Raw genomic sequence first — 24,823 nt, forward strand, 5'->3', positions numbered from 1 at the left:
CTTCCTATAAATGATTATTTGCCCAAATTTGTCCTCTTGAATTCCAACTTCATACTGTGATCTTTCTTGACTTTAAAAACAAATGGATTAATTTGATATAAGAAACCATATTCTGGAAAAGATAGACTCAAAAGTTACGCAAAATTCTACTCATTTAAGTCCGTTTACCTCCACAAGTTTCACGAGCTGTTCCATTTACAACAAATGTTCGAAATGGCGCCCCCCTCCCCCTTGTGTCAATGCAGGCATGGCATCATCGTGAAAAGTACTGTCGTACCCGTTCCAATATCCCCGGTACGTATGAACAGCATCGCAGGCAGCGAGAATTCTTGCTAAGAGGTTGGTGGCTTTTAAGGACATTTAAAGGTGACAACCCCATGTCGTTGGCTTACAGCACGTTAAAGAAAGACTGCGGGATGAAATTCCGGCGTCTGTTAAGAACGGATGGATGTTAACCAACTTTAATTAATAACTTGACTCGAACATTTCAGGACTATGATTCCTGATTTCAAATTGATACATTTGCCTGTATAAGAAAACAAAATGGTCCCGTAATAGTGACCTGCGGGAACCCCCCCTCTTAATCACTACAGGACTAGATAACACTTCACCTACTCTAATTCCCTCAGGTCTATTTTCTAGAAATTCAGCAGCCCATTCAACCATTCTTTTGTCTTTTGTCTAGTAAAATAGGCCTTATTTCCATCGGTAATCTCCCGTGATCTAATCAATCAAAAGCCTTGGATAAGTCAACAGCGATACAGTCCATTTGACCTCCTGAACCTAAAATATCCGCTATATCTTGCTGGAATCCTACAAGTTGAGATTCAATGAAATAAACTTTCCTAAACCTGAACTGCCTTCTATCGAACCAGTTAGTAATTTTGCAAAATGTGTTTAATATAATCAGAAAGAATGCTTTTCCACAGCTAACCAACAACACATGTCAAGCTGACCTATGATTATCCGCTTTATGTTTGTCACCCTTTCCCTTGTACACTGGGAACACTATTGCAACTCTCCATTCACTTGTTATTGTTCCTTCATGCAAACAGTATAATAATAATAATAATAATAATAATAATAATAATAATAATAATAATAATAATACCGGGCGAGTTGGCCGTGCGCTTAGAGGCGTGCGGCTGTGAGCTTGCATCCGGGAGATAGTAGGTTCGAATCCCACTATCGGCAGCCCTGAAGATGGTTTTCCGTGGTTTCCCATTTTCACACCAGGCAAATGCTGGGGCTGTACCTTAATTAAGGCCACAGCCGCTTCCTTCCAACTCCCAGGCCTTTCCTATCCCATCGTCGCCATAAGACCTATCTGTGTCGGTGCGACGTAAAGCCCCTAGCAAAAAAAAAAAATAATAATAATAATAATAATAAAACCAACCCCATGGCACTACAGCCCTTGAAGGGCCTTGGCCTACCAAGCGACCGCTGCTTAGCCCGAAGGCCTGCAGATTACGAGGTGTCGTATGGCCAGCATGACGAATCCCCTCGGTCGTTAATCTTGGCTTTCGAGACCGGGGCCGCTATCTCACCGGCAGATAGCTCCTCAATTCTAATCACGTAGGCTGAGTGGACCTCGAACCAGCCCTCAGGTCCAGGTAAAAATCCCTGACCTTGCCAGGAATCGAACCCGGGGCCTCCGGGTAAGAGGCAGGCACGCTACCCCTACACCACGGGGCCGGCAATAAATAATAATAATAATAATAATAATAATAATAACAACAACAATGTTATTCGCTTTACGTTTTTACGGTTTTCAGAGACGCCGAGGTGCCAGAATTTTGTCCCTCAGGAGTTCCTTTACGTGCCAGTAAATCTACCAGTAAATCGCAACACACAACAAGTACGCTGAACAAGGTGAGTCCCATATTCCGTCATATGCGGGCACGAATTTGCTTCACCTCTATTTCAAGCAATCTGCTTTACTAAGTTTTTCTTTCTTTTTAGGCTTCACTATCTATGTTGAGCTGAGACAACTTTCATTTAAATTCATCCTCATTCAACCACTCAAATTAAGGTGTACCGACTAAAAACAAACATCAGATGGCCTTGCCAATTATACATTATACTGGACCTTGACTTATATCTTCATTGATATTAATATAAGTGTGGACATTAATTTTATTTCATCATCATATACATCAAGATTTTTACTCTCACTCACCAAATATTATACAACACCAATGTACATACTAGACTATAATGCCTGGCAATGCGTTACATCAATCCATCATACTTTATCCATTGTTTATTTAGTCCTAAATGTAAAATGGTAACCATTTGTACTTCGCAATGCATGTATACAGGGTGAAGCGAAATTCGCGCACTCGGGCGTCCCAGTGCGACTCCTCACATACCAACAATAAAGAAATGTCTCTCACAAAAGTTGGTCCTGCGAGTATATCAGGCAGAAAAAGGACGCTGAAGAGTGGCAATTTGGCAACACTGTAACCACATGTACGGTAAGTATCTCTGTCAGCAAATATTATCCGTGCTGTACAGTTGGTGCAGTGGGTAGAGTTTTCGGTTAGCATGCAGGAGGTCGAGGGTTCGATCCTGGGTTGAGGCGCATCTTTTATTTGCTAATTTCCATCAGACATTACATACTGTAACACAGTAAGACACCGTACCTTAGGTCACATGTATCCTACATTTACAACATTTTGTAACGCTGAACACAACAAATACTTTGCTAGGCCTACTGGTAACGTAAGGCCCTAACGAAATGTAATGGACATGAACGAGGCAGCACGTTTTGTATTGAAAAGGTTGAACCTTCCTTAATTCTAATTGTGAATCTCAGTTCAATACAGGAAAATGAAATTTTTTAACTTATAGCAAGAATAATAGTTGGTACCAATCTATGAGACCATTGGAGGAGGGTACAAAGAAAACAGGTTTCGTATCTAGTATATGAAGTGGTGCGAATGAATTCACGCCCGCGACGTGGAAAGGGCGTCTTTCAAACCTGACCAATGAAAACGATTGTTCCTCCATTTCTAGGATCGTAGTATGTAAGTGCAAATGGTGTCTAGAGGACCCGCTGCAATCGCTGTTGACAATTAAGATGCCAGATACCATACAACCTGGACAACTTTTATGTAAAAAACTATACGCTTCAACCCAGGATCGACCCCTTGACCTCCTGCATGCTAATCCAAAACTCTATCCACTGCACCAACTGTACAGCACGAATAATGTGTGCTGACAGAGGTAGTTACCCTACATGTGGTTACAGTGTTGCCAAACTGCCACTCTTCAACATCCTTTTTCTGCCTGATATACTTGTAGGACCAACTTTTGTGAGAGACATTTTTTTATTGCTGGCATGTGAAGAGTCGCACTGCGACGCCCGAGTGCGCGAATTTCGCTTCACTCTGTATTGTACACAGTAATATGTTATGTATCGTGCCCATCTTGTAACTTCAAGCTGAAGATGATGCTACTAAGCGTCAAAACCAGTACTTTAAACTAATAAATAACATGTTGTAAACATCTTAATCGACACACTTTGTATTGAATAGGTTGAATTTTTCCTGAATTCCAATTGTGAATCTTAGTTCAATACGGAAAAACGAAGTTTTTAACTTATAAAGTAAATCTACCGACATGAGGCTGACGTATCTGAGCACTTTCAAATACTACTGGACTGAGCCAGGGTCAAACCTGCCAAGTTGGGGTCAGAAGGCCAGTGCTTCAACCGTCTGAGCCACTCAACCCGGCCATGCCAAACAGTAATCAAATAAATATTTCCGATATCGGACTATATTCCAACCCTTAGCCTTTAATATATCCCCAGAAATCTTGTCAATCCCAGTTGCCTTTCTAGGTTTCAACATTTATATCTTTCCGCATGTGACTTCATTATCATAGGTAAATTTCAGTAATTCGCCAGTATTAGGTAGTCGCCTCCTATATCTGGACATCTTTATATCCAACTACATTTATACACTGCTGACTGAATACTTCTTCATTCTGTAAGTCCTCACATAGACGCTTCCCTTGTTCATTAATGAACCCTAGAATGCCCCGTTTCTGGCTAAAAGTATCTGTACATATCCTTCCATTGACCCCTGAAATTCATATTATTGCCAATTATGTTTGCCGTCATGTTATACTATGGTGATTTTTTTCACTAAATTCAATTTCCCAGTAAGCTCCACCAATCTCTCCTTACACCTGCAACCATCCGTTACTCTCTTTCTAATCTATACATCCTTCGTAATCTCTTTATCTCCCTGGTATAATATAATGGGTTCTTACCATTTCTTACCACTTTTAAAGGTAAATATCTGTTTTCACATTCCTCAACAATTGCTTAAAGCCCATTTCATAGATTGTTTACATTTTCCATTCAACATAATGGCTTTTTTAAATTTCCCCATGCCTTTCTTATCAATCACATGCTATTACTTAATAGTTCTATTTTTACGAGATTCCTTTGAAACACATTTATCTTTAACTACGACAAAAACTGCTTCATGATCACTTACATCATCTATCACTTCAGTTTCTATATACAACTCCTCTGGTTTTATCAGCACCACGTCTAGAATATTTTTCCCTCTAGTTAGTTCCATCAATTTCTAATTCATCTGTCCTTCCCATATTAACTCATTCACAATGTGTTGGTCATGCTTTCTGTCGTTCACATTCCCTTCCCAGTTAACATTTGATTAGCTCGGATCACCCGCTACAACAACGTTCCTTTGTGTGTCGTTTCCCACATAGCTGATTACCTTATCAGATAATTCTGTATCAGCATCAGTGCCAGCCTTACCAGGTCTATACACCCCAAAAATACTGTACATCAAGCTCCCTATTATCTTTACAGGTAAGTCTTACACCCAGAATTTAATGTTCCTCATCCTTAACTTTTTCACAGCTAACAAATTCTTCTTTCACCAGTTTGAATACTCCCCCCTCTCACCATTCCTAACATATCTCTATGATAAACACTCCAGTTCCATGAGAAAATTTCTGCATCCATAACATCACTCCTCAGCCAATATTCAATGCCTATTAGAATATCTGGTAAATATCTATCAAATCACTTAATTCTATTCCTTTCTTTACAACACTTCTATAGTTTAACAGTAACAATTTTATGTCATCCTACTTGACTTCACGATTCGTGTACTGTCATCACTGCTCCCTAGTCCATCCCATTTCCCTGAATGAACTTCCCTATAACTTATATGTACCACTGCAGTTCAAGTGAAGGCCCTTTGAGTGTAGGTTCATATCTCCTACCCACCCATTAGGATCTACAAATCTTACTCCCAATTTTATTCCATAGTCTGATTTAAATCCCCAATTACCCTCCAGTCAGTATCCCTCTTACAGAGTATCCCACTGATAATCTCTGCTTCCTTAAAACTTCCTCCATGCTACCTTAACTAGATCCCATACACCCCTAACTATTTTAGTACCTATATTCCTGTTTGCCTTATGGCACCAACGTGGAAAATTATCACCTTCTCTTTACCCTACTCTGTCGCTTCTATTTCCCTCAACATATGCCTTAACCTAATTCCTGGATAACACTCTACACTGGCTCCCTTTCCTCCACACACTTTCCCCACAAACCTGACAACTGAGTAAGACATGACCAGGGCCTCAACCCCACTCAAGCCCCATTCGATTCCCTCCTCTCCTGGTCTCCCTGACACCTGCAGAACCCACTTTCTCCTGCCTTTACTCCATCTTCCTATCTTGCGAGTCCTATCCTCCTATGGGTCGTTTGCTGCAAAATTGCAGCAAGTCATTTGAAATGTATGGGGAGGTATAGTTTTGCTTTTACAGAGATAATATAAGGGACTTGTTTCTTGATCCTGACACAAGGGACAGTCTGTTAACTGTCAACTTGATTACAATTAATATCAACTGATATATTTTATTATATTCGGGATAATTTCCCTAGCATTAGAGGTCACATCGACTACATCCATATCAGAATAACTTGCCCCAATCATCAGAGGGCTATCAAATATATCAACTGGGAAGAATTCTCATCATCATCATCATCATCATTAGGGAAAGGATTTTAAGGTGGTAAGTATGGTCAGAAAAAGGGGCAAAAAGTTCTGAAAATACTGTAACGTATTGGCGGGGTAAATAAGTAAATAAATGAGTACAGCACCTGGTAGCAACCTATTTCTAAGATTTATTAACTAAGCACTACAACTACAGATTTACACACATACAGATGATAGCCGAGCCACAAGTTACACACGTACACGATCACACACTTACAGACGGTCGCTCTCTCTCTCTCTCTTAGTTTCTCTTAGGTTCCATCTACAATGACACACACACACACATACACACAGAGTCATCGATTATTTGCAGTAAACTCTCTCAGCCACTCAGTCACACTCGTTAGCGCTGTCACGGTTCACAGCCTACACGTCAGCCTCGCAGGTCGGGACAGTATCCGCTGTTCACTCAACCCGTCGAACTCCGCAGTCTTCCACGTCGGCACCCAGTGCTCTCTTCGCGCTACTCCAGAACACCCAAGTTTCTTCTCCCGTAGCCGGTCCCAAGAGATACACACGCACGACGTCAACGAGACAGGAACGAGTCCTTGGCTCCCACAGGCAGATACTCCATTTAGGCTGACACCTCAGCCTGACTGCGCTCACTCCTCACACACTCACTAACTAACCCTCACACTCTGAACAATTCTTACTGACTAGCTCTCACTGACTTACTCTGTAGGCAACTAACTGCTCTTTTATACCTGCGCCAGCTCTTCTGGAATAGTCCAGATGTCGATGGATCGAGGGACCTCGCGAAATAGAAGACTCCAGATTAGTCTTCCAGTCGTTTCCGTAGTTCGCTGCGGCGCGACCGCAGATAGAAGTGAGAAGGGCCGGCCCAGCGCTTGAGTGTTGCTCGCGGATTGGCACGCTCGAGCGTAAGGGGGGTGGGGCGATGGGTGATGGCCCCGGCGCGTAGCGAGTTAGCATGGCGGACTCGACAACCATTACAATACATACAAAAAGGTGCAGAAAAGGTGTTGATGAAATCCTGTTATTCAGGTTTAAACCAGAAACATGAACTTTCCATATCCCATTTACTGGGTTTTAATAATTAATAAACTCGTATTAGATTACATACAACATTTCAATGTTTTTGACAAAGTCGCTGGCACTTTGAGCTCAGTAGATTCGTATATATAGAGGGAAACTCAGTCATGTACAGAAACCAATGGAGCATATCTTATCAGCATTCGTAAAGGGAGTTTCTTCAAATTTAATTTGAATTTGTCTTTAGCATATCCATCAACGTTCTCCTGATCATCTAATGGAAATAAGAGAGGTCCACCTATTCAATACCATATAATGTTATAAGAAAAATTATAACATTTTATTATATTCGGTACCGGTTTCGATGCTGGTGTGCATCACCATCAGCCAAAAATAAGAAAAATATACATAGACAAAGTTACAATAAACAATGCATAAAGTACATACAAATTTTACAGAACTGGCAAGACCTAATTAAAAACGGGATCCATAAACATTAACCTATGACTTAAACTTAAAAAATAGCACCAACTGTCTAAAAACTATGAATATACGTCCTCTTGATAAAAGTCCTCTGAATCTAAAAACATTAAACCATGTGCGAACAAAAACCAATGTTTCACTATCATAAAAGTCCAAGAGCATAATTTTTAATTTTGTAAGAACATATGTGAAAAAGGTTTACTTGCTAAACATTCACTGAGTATTAGAGTAACCAGTGCAAGAATTAAGAGACAATTTTTCTATTGGTTAAAAATGGTTGTTATTAAAATAACACAACCAGTCAAAAGACGTAAATTCCTATTTTACGTGATAAAACATATGTCTTCTCTAACATAGCCGCTTTCTTTAAGTATTAGATAACAAGATCTTTTTGATGAAAAATATTGGCGGACGCCGTGTTTCCAGGGTACTGTTCTCGGTTCAAACTAGGACCTGAAGCAAGTAAAAAGGAAAATAATATCAAGAAAGGCTTTTTAAAAGAATCTTGTCGTAAAAATTTACGTGAATAAGAGACTCACCTCTGGGAGCGTAATTATTATGTGTTATTAGACGTTAGGGAAGACACTGAGAGCCGCAAGATGATCTGATGGCCAAGCAGGCATCAATTTTTGGTGGTGAGACGGAGTGTCTCATAGTGCATTGGCACTGCCGGTGGCTACAATTGGCCTACGCAGTGGCCTCCACGGTATGCACTAGCCATGCGTCTTGGTAGGTGCGCTAGGTACCAACTGATGAGCCCAGCCTACCACACGAGGGCGAAACGCTGGCAACCAGGAATGAGTTAGCTGGAAAATTTATAATGTCCAATAACGGACCATTTATATTGGTATTATAAATTTACTCATTCGGAACAAATATTACAGATTCCCCATGGGAATCAACATCTGTATTAAAGGTGAATATTGTGCAATTATCCGCTACAATTTTGCTTGTGGATTAACTGTTGACCAGTGCCTGGAGGAAATTACTCCTGTGCTGAGGAAAGACTGTCCACATCGGACAACAATTTTCCGCTGGTACAAAGAGTTCCAGAGGGGAAATTTTGGGGTTGAAGACGATCCTCGTTCTGGGCGACTGTCTGAATCAGTGACTGAGAAAAACATTGAAGCTGTGAGGAAAATGTTGCAGCAAGAGAGGCGGTTGACACATCGGCAGGTAGAAGAGACCCTCCACATCCCTGCACCAGCTATTCATTCAATTCTACACGACCATCTCCATGTTAGAAGGGTTTGTTCCCTTTGGGTACCCCCTTTCACTTTCAGAGGAACAAAGGGCACATCGAGAGAAATGGTGCCGAGAAATGCTAAAACAGTTTGAAAATGGGACTTTGTGTATTGTCAATAGCATCATGACAGGTGATGAAACTTGGCTTTATTATTACGATGTCCCAACAAAATCCCAGAACAAGGTGTGGCTGTTTGAAAATGAGGGTACTCCTGTGACTGTGCAAAAGTCAAGAAAATGATGATTTCAGTATTCTTCACTAAATGGGGCATCCTGACTCGGGTTGTGCTAGAAACACAAAGGACAGTTACTGCGAAGTGGTACAGTGAGACTTGTCTGCCTCAGGTCATCCAAGCTCTCAAGCAGCTCCGTTCAAGGTCACGGCTCAACACTTGGCTCTTGCATCACGACAATGCTCCAGCACATCGTGCTAATGTAACAATGGATTTTCTTGCCAGATCAAGGTTGACTGCGCTTGATCACCCTCCATACAGTCCTGATCTTGCCCCATGTGACTTCGCACTCTTCCCAGAAGTGAAGCTGAAGTTGAAAGGGCAGCGTTTTGCATCAGGCGAGGAGTTTCTGGCAGCATGGGATCAAGACTGTGAAAATGTAACCGAAGAAAATTGGCAGAGTTGGTTCAGTGACTGGTTTCAATGTATGGAGAAGTGTATTGAGTGTGATGGAAATTATTTTGAAAAAGTCTAAAGCGTTCACTCATATTGCAAAACATTCTAGTGCCCTTTGTAGCACGCGAGAACAAGATTGACAATAGATATACGCATCGCGATATACAGGTTTCAATAAACATCGCACATTCATGCGCATTTCTCATATTAATAAACAACGATATTTCATTTGAAAGCGGCCAATGAGCGAAGGATTTCTGGCTACTGTCGTACAAAGCTGAAATGGCAGGATCTGAAAACAAATGTTTGAAGTACACAAAAAAATAAGCTAAAATCAGGAGAAATAATAGAACAATCGGGAGGTGGGAAAATCTGTCGAAAATCAGGAGTCTCCTGCCTAAATTGGGAAAGTCGGCAGGTATGTCTGAGGAATGGAAGAAGGGAAAGTCCTCATCCAGATACGGAGGAAGGGCAATCTCTTGGAGTGGAATAACTGGAGGGGACTAACGTTACTCTTATATGGGGAAAAGTGATGTCAAGAGTCGTACCGAACACAATATGCAGTGCCGTTGACAGGAGACTTCACCAAGACCAAGCAGGTTTCAGAGAAGGTTGGTCTATTGTAGATCAGATGACGCACGTTAGCCTCATGTCTGTAGATTTACTGGCACATAAAAGAACTCCTGCGAGACTCAATTCCAGCACTTCAACGTCTCCAAAAACCTTAGAAGTAGTTAGCGGAACTTACTAGTACAGATATCTACAGTTAATACAGGGAAACTAATTGTAGGTGGCATTTTTTTCTTGGTATTTTAATGTCCAAGCAATACTGTCTCTATACACTTGCCATCACATCCACATGCAACATGTTTGAAACTGATTTGTTTCAGCAAATTATGAAACACTGTTCTCTGAAAAGCCTAACATACGAGGGCTGGTTTTTTTTTTTTTTTTTCAAGTTCCAATAGACCATAAATTGAAGAACAGTTCAGTAAAACTAAATCAAGGGACTACTACAAAACCTTCAGAAAGCAGCTCCAAAAATATGAACCCCCGACCCTACTGATGAAGGATGAAGATGGTAAGCTGGCCCATAACAATAAAGACAATACAGAAATTCTGGCTAAACATTTCAACAAGCTTTTAAATTGTGAGGAACCTACAGAACTCCTTCATTTGGACACCAACACCCCGATAAAAACATCACCAGAAAACATCAATCCCCCCACAATAAAGGAAGTCTACCAAGCTCTGAGTAAATTAAAAAACTACAAAGCGCCAGGAGAAGATCAGACCTTTGCGGAAATCTGGAAATATGCAGGAACCTCAGCAAAAGTTGCCCTCCATCAACAACTTGTCTCTATCTGGATTAAAGAAGAACTACCAGAACACTGGACAACAGCCCTCATTCATCCTCTGCACAAAAAAGGGGACAAAACCGACCCTAATAACTACAGGGGAATCTCTCTCCTAGACATAACATACAAAATATTTTCAATAATCATCCTTAACAGGATAAGTTTACAACTTGAGAAAGAACTAGGAGAATATCAAGGAGGTTTCAGACCCTGGAGGAGCTGTCCTGATCAGATCATGAGTCTTAAGTTGATAATGGACTATAACAGGAGAAGAAACAGAGATATGGTGATAACATTTGTAGATTTCAAGAAAGCTTATGATTGCATCCATAGAGAATCTCTGTTTAAAATTTTAAGACACCTTGGACTACACCCCAAATTAATAAACATGATAAAATTGACTCTCACCAATACCAAGTCAAAAGTGAAGTTTAGGGGTGAAACATCAGAGACATTTGAAATTAAAACTGGACTACGGCAGGGAGATGGGCTCTCACCACTATTATTTAACTGTGCTCTAGAAATGGTAATGAGGGAATGGTTTAGAAAATGTCCCCCCAAAATAAAGATTGGCCGAAAAATCAAAACAAATTGCCTGGGTTTTGCTGACGATTTAGCATTACTAGCAGTGGACATAAAAGAAGCAAAAACCCAGATATCAGAACTTCAAAACTTTGCAAATAAAATTGGCCTCAAAATATCATTTGAAAAAACAGAAATTATGCCCCAAAAACCAACACAGCTAAAAGAAGTCACCATAAATGGTAATAAAATCAAAATAGTAACTCAGTTTAAATATCTTGGAGAAGTAATAACACATAACTTAAATGAAAAAATCTCAATCCAAGTAAGAACAAATAGATTAGCTAAAGCACAAAAATTAACATGGGATATCTACAAAAAGAAATGTCTATCAATAAATTCAAAAATAAAACACTACAACACAGTTATAAAACCGGAAGCTACATACGCAGCAGAAACACTCTTTTACCTGAATAAACAATCAAAGACTGACAGACTTCAGAAAATTGAAAGGAGGATTGGAAGAACCTGTATCAACAAAAAATATCAGAAAGATGGACAGTGGCGGTTAATACCTAACAAAGTCGTGTACAAAGAGCTAGAACCCATTACAGATACTATGCGTAAGAGGAGACTGGGATTCTTTGGACATATCATGAGGATGCAGGACTCAAGACTTCTGAAACAACTAGTACAACACAATCTCGTCTCAAAAAATACCACAACAGGATGTAAATGGATCAGAGAAGTAAGAGAGGATCTGAAGGAAATAGGCCTTACAACAGAAGACACCAAAAATAAGATAAAATTGAATACAAAACTCAAGAATACAAACCTCCGCTTTACCCTTACACAAAACAAACCAACAACACGCACATTTTCAACTGAGGAAAGGGCACGAAGATCGGAGCGTCTGAAGAAGTACTGGGAGGACCGCAAAGCCCGAACAATCCCTTCAAAGAGACCTGAACGACGGACTGACTAAAGTGATCCTATGTGGTCATAAAAGAAGAAGAAGAAGAAGAAGACCATAAATAATAGACGTATTGAGATAAGATGACTTTTTTACCAAAAGATTTGTACATTCTTACTTATTTTTCTGCATAGTCACCATGAAGGTTGAGGCATTTGTATTAACGGGAGACCAGCGTTCCTACATCCTCTGCAAAGAAGTATGCCGCCTGTCTATGCCAGATGAGGAAGTCTACTGTGAGACCCTACGTCCCCTCCGGAGAGCGATACAAAACAAACAAAGAGGCATGCTCTCATCTGGCATGCTTCTGATCCATGACAATGCACAACCACATAGTGCCAATGTGACAAAAGAACTTCTCCAAAAGTTCAAGTGGGGAGTCTTTGACCACCCACGTTACAGTCCTGACCTAGCACTCACTATCACCCCTTTCGAGAAATTAAGGCGTGGTTCGGTGGACAACGATTCGCTATCAACGAAGAGCTTCAAGACGCTGTAACGAATTACCTGTTTTTTTTTTTTTTTTTTTTTACAAGCTGTTTTACGTCGCACCGACACAGATAGGTCTTATGACGATGATGGAATAGGAAAGGGCTAGGAGTGGGGAGGAAGCGGCCGTGGCCTTAGTTAAGGTACAGCCCCAGCATTTGCCTGGTGTGAAAATGGAAAATCACGGAAAACCATATTCAGGGTTGCCGAAAGTGGGGTTCAAACCCACTATCTCCCGAATACTGGTCGCACTTAAGCGACTGCAGCTATCGAGGTCGGTGAGCTGGGATTTTAGTTAGAGTGTGTTTTAAATTTGTAAAGATCGATTTAAGTCAATATTGTTTGGAATTAGAGGGAGAATTTAGTTGTGTGAAGCTGGTTGATCAGAATTTGATAATTGTTAGTTTGTATAAATCTCCAAATGCCGATGCTTATGTATTTTTTTATGAATTTTGAATCAGTAATGGAAAATATTTTAAACTTTAAGGCAAAAGTTGCTGTTTGTGGGGATTTTTACATAGAGATGGCATATTCAAATGGGCAGATTTCTAGAAATTTTCTGAATTTACTAAGAACTCTAAATTTAACTTGCACAAACAAGCTGGCTACACATAATAATGCATGCTTGGATATTATTGTAAATTTTTTGAGAGATTTGTATAAACTTAGACTTGTTGGTGGAGGTTTTGCAGATCACCACCCCTTGTTTATGTCATTATATCTTAACCAGCCTGACATAATTTACAACGAACAACCTGTTTTGATGTAGGTAAAAAGTCAGGATGATGACTATATTAACATATTTATTCAAAATCTGAAACAAATTAACCGGGGCTTTGTATTTGAATTTCAAATGGGAGAAAATGATACTGAAACTCTACTTGGAAACATTTTAGATAAACTGGTTGAATTGTGGCATTTATGTTCACCACTGGTAAAAATTAGTTGTAATAGTAAACTTAAAAGCAAGAAGTTGAACTGGTATACTGATGAATTGACTCAGTATAGAGAAAGAATGCTTTTGCTGTATAGAATTTATAAAAATTCTCGTCAAGGAGGAACCAAGCAGAGTGGCGTGTATAAAGCTTATCTTAATTGTAAAAAGTTATATAAAAGAAAACTTATCCATGCTAAAACTTTAGCTTGTGCAAAATATATTGAGAATGCACCCAACAAATGCAAGGCAGCATGGGGTGTTATAGTATAAGAAAACATCCCTACTCGTGCTCAAGACACATTCCTCGACCCTGAAGAATTGAATAATTATATCTTAAACCCTGTAAAAGAAATTGGAGACAAATTAAGGTAACAGGTACATCTGCGAGTGACATTCTTAATAATCAACCCCCCTGCCGAAACACTTTCCATTGGGTTCAAATCACACCTGGTGAAATAATTTAAGTTAGCTAAAAATTATCCAACTCTAAGAGTATGGATTGTTACTGCCTATCTAATTACATCATCAAAAGAATAATACATTTGATTTCTGAACTTCTAGCTTTTATTTTTAACACCGAGCTCAATAGCTGCAGTCGCTTAAGTGCGGCCAGCATCCAGTATTCGGGAGATAGTAGGTTCGAACCCCACTGTCGGCAGCCCTGAAAATGGTTTTCCGTGGTTTCCCATTTTCACACCAGGCAAATGCTGGGGCTGTACCTTAATTAAGGTCACGACAGCTTCCTTCCCACTCCTAGCCCTTCCCTGTCCCATCGTCGCCATAAGACCTATCTGTGTCGGTGCAATGTAAAGCAACTAGCAAAAAAAAATATATATATATATATTTAACAAGAGTTTAGAGTTTGGAGATTTTTCTGGTTTACTTAACATTACTAAAGTTATTCCAGTATTTAAATTTGGGGACAAACAATTTTCTCAGAACCATCGTGCAGTCTCAATTGTGCCAATAATTTCTAAAATATTTGAATCACTTTTGTACAATCAACTTAGCAACTATTTTGAAACTCACATTCTTCAATCCGACAGTCAGTTTGGGTTTTGACAAGGTAAATGTACTACTACTGCAGTTCTTGAAATTGGTAATCAGCTATTAACAGTTTTTGAAAATAAGCAGGCCATCTCTTTGGTTTTATGTGATCTAAGTAAAGCTTTGGATTGTATTAATCATGAAATTTTACATGAAAAGCTTGAGATGTATGGTGTCCAGTTTCTCTCACTGCACATAAATTAAGTCATACTTAAATAACAGATATCAGTTTGACTCTATTAAATATAGGTATTCCACTTTGAGAAAGTTATAAATGGTGTGTCACAGGGCTCTGGCCTTGGTCCATTCTTGTTCAATCTGGCAATCAATGATTTATGCAGATGATATAACGTTAATTACAAAACACCAGAGCATCTCATGTTTGCATCAGATGTCGCGGGAAGCTCTTGCAACTGCAATACATTGGTTTTCATCCAATAGGCCGTTGTGCAATCAGGATAAAACTCAATTTCTCAGACTAGGTTTATCCAAAGATATTGAAAGCCAGCCAGTCAAACATTTGGGTTTTCATATTGATGCCAAACTGAACTGGGAAACACACATTGATCATGTGTGTAAAAAAATATCATGTGTGGCCAATTTGATATGGAAATTGAGGGATTTAGTTAGCAGTAACTACCTAAGGATGGGATATTTTGGTCTCTTCCAGTCACACATTACTTATGGACTGTTATTATTGAGGCATTCTTCTTACGTATATACAGGTAATATTCTTCTAATACAGGAAAAGGTTGTCCGCACAAAGTGTAGGGCTGGTGCAATTGACCATTTTCGACCTCTCTTCATTAAGCTTAAAATACTGACTATTATATATTTGTATATTTATATATCTTTGACATATGTTAAAAACAACATAAATGAATTCAGTACTAGAAAAAACATTCAATTTCATGATACTCAGGGCAAAGCAGACATTGACATAACAAATTTAGAGGCTGTCAAAAACTGCACTCACATAAAATCAGTTGTTTAAAATTATTAATAAATTACCACATTCTGCACGGTCCACTCCTTTACGTAATTTCAAACAGAAAATGTATGATTGGTTAATAGAAACTCCATTTTATAATACCTCTGAATTCTTAGAAATGCATAATGTTAATATGAAGTTTTAATAACAGGTGTATGTTCATTTAGCCTTAGTAATATTAAGTACTAAATTATTATCAGTTGACGAAGCCTATTTCATTGTATATGGTCAATGACAAAGATTCTTGATACTATTAGGGATATGTGGGCCCAACAGTCTCCCAATTTATCTGCCTGCGATTATCTCTGGGATAAAAGAAAAATGTTGCGTACAAGACAAACCCGCACACCATACAAGAACTAAAACATAATATTCATCAGGAAAATGCCAAAATTCCTCAATGTGAAATGCAGTGATGAATAATTTCCTAATGAGGTGTCAAAAATGTGTGGAGAACCAAGAGTGACAATTTCAACATCTCCTTCTACAAGTTGGTAAGTAATGAACTTAACATTGTTTGCGTTACTGTTGTATGGTTTACCTTCTTGCAACTGACCTTGATCTGAATATGGCAAAAATGAGCGTGTGGTGCCCCATAGTAAAAGGACCGTGCGCTGAAGTAAAGCATATCTCATCACCCTGTATTATGTTATGAAATATTTTGAATGGCCCATACTGAACACTAAAAATTAGTTTGAACTCTCCATTTTAAACAAAAAAGGGAAAGAATGGAGGCGCGCCCAAAAGAGCGGGGCCCCTTTTGGATACTGGGTTTACCGTAACATTAAAACGGCCCTGTGTACCTTATGCAGTTTGGTCAATGCATCTTGAGTTTAATTTTTTTTTTTTGCTCGGGGGTTTAATGTCGCACTAACACATCAAATGTTTCTGGCACTGGCAGGATGGGAAAGGGCTTACAACAGGCAGTAGTCCTTATCCCAATTTTCTGGGCAGTGATTTAAATCTTATATCCCTTGAGTTGACAAGAGAAGTATTACCTGTTCCTCCCATAGTAAATTTGTTTCAGGACATAAGTTCTGTGCATCTAACGATATTGATATAACAACATGTAATGTAGTTCAGCATCTGCTCCAGTTCTAAGATTCATAGTTTTTTTTTTTCAATTTGCATTACGTCGCACTGACACAGATATGTCTTATGGCAACGATGGGATAAGAAAGTCCAAAGAGTGGGAAGGAAGCAACCGTGGCCTTAATCAAGGTACAGCCCCAGCATTTGCCCGATGTGAAAATGGGAAACCACAGAAAACCATCTTCAAAGCTGCCGAAAGTGGAGGCTCGAATTCATTACTGTATATTGTGGATACAAGCTCACAGCTGCGCACCCCTAACCACACGGCCAACTCGCCCGGTAGTAATTTACTTACACTGCTTAACTATATCGTTTAATTGTTCCCTTGCTGTCCTGCTCCTTGACTTGGTTAGTATATTGGCATTTGGTTCAGATGGCCCTGGGTTCAATTCCTAGTCAGCTCAATGATTTTAACTTCACATGGATAACTCCTCTAGCTAGCGGACTGACTGTGTTTGTCTCAATACACTTCTTTTCATCTACACACAACACATCACACTACTAACCACCACACAGACACGCAATAGTGAATACATCCCTTCACGAAATGTTGGCATCAAGTAGGGCACCCAACCGTAAAGCTGGACCAAAATCCGCACCAAGTGCTGGCCCCAATAATACTAGGAAAAGGCCAGGAAGAAGAAGAAGAGCCCCTCATTAATTATTACACAGGGCACCTAACATTAATAATGGCAAAATCAGGCAGGCAAATATGCCCTTAATATTCATGAAAGAAGACAGTAAACTAATGAAAATAGCGCATAGGCCTAACAATAAAGTTGGCATAAATATAATAAAAATGGTTTAATATAGACAACTTGATGCATATCTGCATCATATTTCAGCACTTCATGATAATTATTTTGTTACGTACCACAAGATTTTTTTTTTCTCAAGTTCTCAACAATCACAACCAGTCTTTTATCATGGGAAATGATCATTCTACTTCCAATGAAGTGATTGGAGCATACCCAAAACCAGCTATTCTGGATGAACTCGTAACAGCAGCAACAGAACTTGCATCATTCAGGACATCACAAATGCATTTAAGTCTTTCAAGATCCCCATTAGCACTCAGCACACATTTACACTTTTCACTAACAGCCCATCCTACAGCTCCCAGTGCTTCCAGCAAATGACATACAGTATCTTCGACAATCACTACGGAAGACACCACTGTCTAGCCTCTTTTCTCCGAATTGGTAACTTCTTCCAGTAAAACACCAAATGGCAAGATTGTCTGCAGATTTCTTGTTGGAATAGGAGTTTCTCCACCTTGCGACTTGAAGTGACAGATGGAATATAACATAGTCACAGATGGGGCAGCATATATGAAGAAAGCAAAGCTTTTAAAGTTCTCTCCCAAATATACTCCATATTACAAGTCTAGTTCAAAGTAGTAATAAAGGTTTTTTTCTCTGTTAGTAGTTAACGTCGCACTAACACATCAGAGTTTTCTGCCTACACAAGGATGGGAAAGGGCTAGGATTGGGAAGGTACCAGCCATGGCACATGGTGCATTTACCTAGTTTGAAAACAGGGAAACCACAGAAATCCATCTTTACCAATGATGGGATTCGAACCCACCACCTCCCGAATGCAAATTACAGCTATGCGACCGTAACCGGGCGGCCACTTGCTCGGTCAACAAAGAATTAGTAAATAACTCTGCCACGGTACAACAATTTCCTTTTATCTGTTCTGTTGTTAAAATATTTCTGATGTAGCATCTCATTGCATTTGGTGTTATCAATGGTGATCCCAATTTCCTTACCTACAACTCGGGTACGAATACTTGGCAGAACTTCTACACAAGAGACAGTGAAATATATATTCCTTATTATGAACACTGGCAGAACCTCTTCCTTGGTGTCCAGTTTCTGACGACTGGATAATTAGTACAGTTTTATGGTCCCCTAGATCAGCTGCCGTAACTTAAAGTGATTATTATCTATTTTTAAATTTTTTTTTTACCATTTTCCTCATATCGCACTGACACAGATAGGTCGCATGGCGATGATATTATCTTCGGGGAACCTTATTTTACTGAAATAATCCCAGTACTATAGAATAACTGAAGGCCAAAATAACACTACAATACAGTCTATTACCTAAGCAGAATTACAAAAAGTGGCAAATAATTTGTTTAAACGATAAATACTGACCAAACTTATGTAGTATAAGAGCACACTTACATTAAAATACACTTCAGCATGTTCATAGGCCTTCATAGCCCACATTGCTTCCAAGTTCGGCTGGAAAAGTAAACAGAAAGTTACTGTTACACCACCATAATATTAAATATAAATGAAATAGTTATTTTAAAATGTTTAAAACACTTAAAACTCAAAAAAAGATAGGAACATGATTAAGAGCACATTAGGATAAAGATAATGACAGGTCAGTATCAGAGGAGGAAGCAATAGAAAAGGATACAAAGAGAAACAAGCAAGCACAAAAGGACAATGACAATCCCCACATTTTCAAATAGAAAGGCTCTCTTCTCATCAGTCCCAATTCTTATGAAGCACTGAATGATGTAATAGTCACGGTCAACAGCAAAGACTGTACTGTACATGTTAACGAGTGATTCAATCTAAGAACGTGAAATAGAACAGAAGGCTAAGAAAAGGTAACGGGAAAATGTGGGGAAAATTATGTAGTGAGAATATTTAAACTAAAAGGGTGTGGGGTAATAAGCTTACTTGTGACATACCATATAAGTTCCAGGAAAAGGAGATTGGCATTCGGTTTCCCCATTAAATTTGAGGTTATCTAATTCTGTCATTGGAATAATACGATGAATTCATTTGATAGAACAAAATATATTCTTTAAATAATTTCAATAAAACAGTGAGAACTGCTGCGATTAAAACAGATGAGAATATGAAATTATGACATTGCAACTGAAAGAAACTAGGCATGAATTTGAATTCTCTTGACCGGACATTTAACAATTATACACGAAATATATCCCTCATTGGTTCACTTGATTGTACCTTCAACACTGAGTGTAATTACGTATTCCTTTGATCTGGTGTTTACTGTAGATGTATCAAGCCTGAATTGGTGATGTATCTTTTATTTCACTGACGACTAGGTATCCATGTGACTGCTTCTTCTCCATATCATATGACTTCTTGGTAAGTCTGTACTGTATGACTTTGTGGCAAGCCTATTTTTCCAACTGTGACCTCTCCTTCCTTTCGACTCCATCACTGTTCACCATCCACTTTACTAATAACTAATGACCGACTGAGGCCTCTCCATCTCGTTCACTCCTCCGACCAACTGTGGCCTCTCCTTCCAATTGAATAATGACTGACGCTACAATATACACCCAGCTTTTATAGACATTGGTTGACACACCTACGCAATCTCCAGAAATAACAATGATCTACCCTCACCTCGCGACAAATGTTTCACACTATGGTGAAACCGCCCCCCGCACCCAGTAAGTATCCCCAAGAACTTGAGCTCACCCGCTAAATAAGCACGATGATGTAGCGATGACTTGGCAGTAACACCAGCGGTATTGCACAATGTAGCAATGGCATATCCCCATCTGGTATACAGCAATTCTTACTGTACATGTTTTTAGTGTTAAATCTCCACACATGTATATATGCATACATTTAAGTACAATCACGCGACAAGCATTGCAGAATTGAATTGAGCAATAAAAATAATACAATAATAGTAATCTCACAGATAAAATAATAATACTACGGACATAATAATAATAATGATACAATAATAGTAATAATAATATCACAGATGAAATAATAATAATAATAATAATAATAATAAAAATACAGATATCATCTTGTAACGGGATTTGAACCGTTACAGCAGTAGTCAGGGTCAACAGCTAAGACTGTGTATAGTGCTAATGAATGATCTTAACAGATCTTCACTCGATGTGGGAAGTGCAGGATAAGATGAAAGCTGGATAAACACAGGAACAGAAGAGACAAAAGGATAAAAATGAATACAGGTGGTATTTCTATCACCTATATACGACTTAATATGTCACTTGTTTGTTCCTTTCCATTGCCTAAAACTCAGAAGAACATTGTAAGTTCATCAAGTAATTTGTAAAAGTTTAAACTACAACAGACCATAAAAGTGTTACGAATCAGCCAACATGACAATATAAATTGTCCATTTAACTGGATTTTGAAGTTCCTCGCACCCGATGACAACTCTTTCAACATAACATAGAAAAGATTCATAGAAGAATGTTACAATTGTGCCAATAAAATGCACACACATTTCAAGCAAAGAAAAAACTGTGTTAACATAATGAAGCTGAATTAACACAAACAGAAAATTATGAGAAACTAGTCATCTTTGACTTTTCCAGTTTTCCACTTACAACAGGTGGTCAAAATGTCCACCATCAGCGTCGACACACTTCTAAGTGCGCGTAACTACTGATCGAGTAACGTTTACTAAAGCATCCTCAGTGATTGCAGCACATGCCGTTTCAATTTCTTCCCGACGTACTGCCAGTGTAACTGGTTTCCTGCGGTATACACCATCCTTAAGAGTTCCCCGTAGATAGAAGTCCAACAGAGTTACATCCGGAGAACGCGGTGGAAACTCAATTGGACCTCTTCGTCTTATCCAGTGTCCTGGAAGATTGTCATGAAGGTACGCACGGACATCTTGGTGGTAATGCGGGGGTGCACCATCCTATTGGAAGTAAAATTCCTCATTTCCACAGAGTCTGCGAATGGCGGGTAAGACAGATATACATATCATATTCAGGTACACTTGGTCAGTTACTGTTCCTTCAAAAAAAAAAGGTCCAATTGGACTTTACTCGATTAGTAGTTACACGCACTTAGAAGTGTGTCAACGCTGATGGCGGACATTTTGACCAACTTTTGTAAATTGGGTAAATTAACAGCCTTTTCCACAAAAACATGTGGATTGTTTGCACACCAGTAGATGCAGTATGCTGGTTAACAGTTCCGTTCAACTTAAATTGTGCCTCATCGGAGCAAACAACTTTCCCTACAAAGGCCTCATCCTCTTGCACAATGTTCCGAAACCACTCACAGTACTGCATTCTCCAATCAGGGTCATCTTCATTTAATGCATGCAAAAGTCTTCAGACGAAAACTTTCAACTTTGCTATTTTAATAACATCTAAATCTAAGAATTTCATTTTTTGTCCGTATTGAACTGAGAACGTAAGATAGGAAACTTAAAAGGGTCCACCTTTTCAATACCCTTTTAAGTTTCCTATCTTATATTTTAATAACATGGCGTACGCTAGTTTTGCTAATCCCAGTCTCATGTGCACATTGCTTTGTAGATGTCTGCAGTGAGTGCTCAAAGCACTCGAAGACCATAGCAGAGGACACAGGGCTTGTTGCTGTGCGAGATCTGCCAGATCTGCCCTTGTGAACATCGCGTATGGTACCATGAGTCTCAAATTTGTCTAAAAGGCATGCAATTGTTATTCGCTTTGGCAGTTCTGTTCTGTACACACGTCTCCATTGCCGATGAACTTCAACAACATCCTCGGTTTTCCAATACCACTTCAAAATTACTTTCTGCTGTTCAAACGATAATCTCGGCCCCATTTCGTTGCAGCAATGTGTCGCATATGTTTACAGAACATCATACAATAATCTTGGCTTTATTTGTTCATTGTAGCCTCTCGCGTAGCAACACTAGCGTAACGTACCCGCACATTTTGCTCAATCTTCTACCACTGACTCACCTCGCAGCTACTACTGTAGATTAACTACACAACAGCTAAAACACAATCTTCTGTTTGAATGCAAAAGCAATGCAATACAATACAATGTAATAGTGTGAGCTGGCGCAGTGCACAGCACACAGCAGAGGAAATACCCATGTGCGAGTTGGATTTCACATTAATTTACATGACATGTAGTAAATGCCTAATTTTATACATATACCTACCAAAAAATACAGTAAATCTGTTTACAGGACATCATACTACACTTTACTATTGTTTTTCGGTCCAGCTTTGTAATATATTAAATAGATATCTCCTGTCAAAGTGTGTACACATTTTACTGGCACAGTCTGTATATTTTTTTCTAGTTGCTTTACGTCGCACCTACTAAGATGGGTCTTATGGCAATGATGGGATCGGTAAGGCCTAGTAGTGAGAAGAATGCAGCCATGGCCTTAATTACTGTACAGCCCCAAATTTGCCTGGTGTGGAAATGGAAAACCAAGAAAAGCCACCTTCAGTGCTGCCAACAGTGGCATTCGAACCTGCTATCTCCCGAATGCAAGCTCACAGCTGCGCACTCCTCACCGCACGGCCAACTCGCTCGGTACAATTATATATATATGTTTCACAACATTACAGATAATAACACCTCACTCTATTTCTCTTGAAAACATACAGTATTTAATGTATTACATGATAAGAACAAAAATGGTAACTACTGTAATGTGAAACTTCCATACGATAATCCCCTCTGTAACAAAAAAATACTCCGGTTCTAGCATTAATTCCATTCATTCAATTAAAAAATTCCTCGTTGTAGCTCTCTCAATTTCCTCATTAATAAAAAGTGACTTGAACGTTAAGTAATACATCCCCCCCGCCAACAGTTAACCAGATTTATGTCTGTCTATCAGAGTGCTGCAAGGGAGCAATGCATCACGATACTGGAGATCGGTTTTACCGAACTCTATTCCCGTGTAATTGCTCGCATTCGGATTTGGCTCACTTGGCATCGCCCGGTCGATCGCTCCCCAACAAAAAGGAGCGCTCGCTTTCAAACTCTAATACATATAGCTGTACCGAAAAAACAGTCTCATCTGAAAGAGTGGTGTGACCCTTGCAGTACAAGCTAACAGTAGCATCAGAGCGTAAAATATATAATTCTATTTATTTCTTTATTCATTCAATTAATTATCTTCAGTTTTAATTGCCATTATTATATGTTATATCAATATGAATGTTGTAATATCAATATTTGTTGTTATTCTTTGCTAAGCATCTTTTCGCTTCCCAGATGATTAATTCAATCGCTATAGCTTTCCACGTATTTTTATTAATGCCATCTCATGGATACAGCAGAAAATATACCTCTATCAGAAAATTATTAACATACTTCAGTCGGACTGAAAAACTCTTAAGATAATTTAGTGTACAAATACTTCAAGTTCTACTCAGCGTAATATTTATCTTGACAAAATACATTTACTTCAAAAACTAATGAAAACGCAATTTGAACATGATGTTGAAAAAGTAAATACTTTTCTCTTTTTACAATTTGCTTTACGTCGCACAGACACAGATAGGTCTTATGGCGACAATGGGATAGGAAAGGGCTAGGAGTGGAAAGGAAGAGGCTGTGGCCTTAAATAAGGTGGAGCCCCAGCATCTGCTTGGTGCGAAAACGGGAAACCATGGAAAACCATCTTCAGGGCTGCCCACAGTGGGGTTTGAAGAACCCACTACCTCCTGAATGCAAGCTCACACCTGCGCGCCCCTAAGCGCACAGCTAACTCACTCAGTAAAGTAAGTACAATTTTAGGAAATATATATATTCAGAAAATTTGTGTAATGCATGAAATTAATTTAACATGTGACAAAAAAAGGACTAATTGTCATTTAAAACTATTTCCTAGAAAATATTCTTTGTTTCAGAAGTGAAAACAGGACTAATTTTGTTATCGTTGATTAAGAGTTAGTTATGAAATAACTGAATGAGTGGAAGTAGTAGTTTTAATGAGAAAAAACACCCTACAGCGATAACTAGGGCTCGGATCGATATGCTCGATAAAATCTCCAGATATGCTCGAAAACCATGTGTTATATGCTCGATAGATATGCTCAAAAACCCATTATATGCTCCATAGATATGCTCGAAAAAACATATGCAGTTAAATATGCAGAATATGCTCGAAAAACACCGTTAAAAACTATAGAAAGGAAAGTGAAACTAAACAACCAATAACATATCTTTATATACGAGCTTTATTTTCTAATTGTATGTATGATACA

The 24,823-nt window shown here is 39.0% G+C and overlaps 1 protein-coding gene across 2 annotated transcripts in view; it reads right to left on the reverse strand.

Annotated features, from left to right (window-relative positions):
- Positions 1-24,823, reverse strand: part of LOC136862858 (protein PBDC1) — an 83,075-nt gene that overhangs the window by 35,982 nt on the left and 22,270 nt on the right. The window contains exon 3 of one of the 2 annotated variants that reach the window (XM_067139119.2): positions 19,008-19,067. The exons of the other annotated variant lie outside the window; for it this stretch is intronic. Within the exon in view, the coding sequence (XP_066995220.1) occupies positions 19,008-19,067 (60 nt within the window). The remainder of the gene's footprint in view (positions 1-19,007; positions 19,068-24,823) is intronic. 2 annotated transcript variants of the gene reach the window in all.

This window comes from Anabrus simplex, chromosome 2, assembly GCF_040414725.1.
Source record: "Anabrus simplex isolate iqAnaSimp1 chromosome 2, ASM4041472v1, whole genome shotgun sequence".
NCBI classification, from domain to species: Eukaryota; Metazoa; Arthropoda; class Insecta; order Orthoptera; family Tettigoniidae; genus Anabrus; species Anabrus simplex.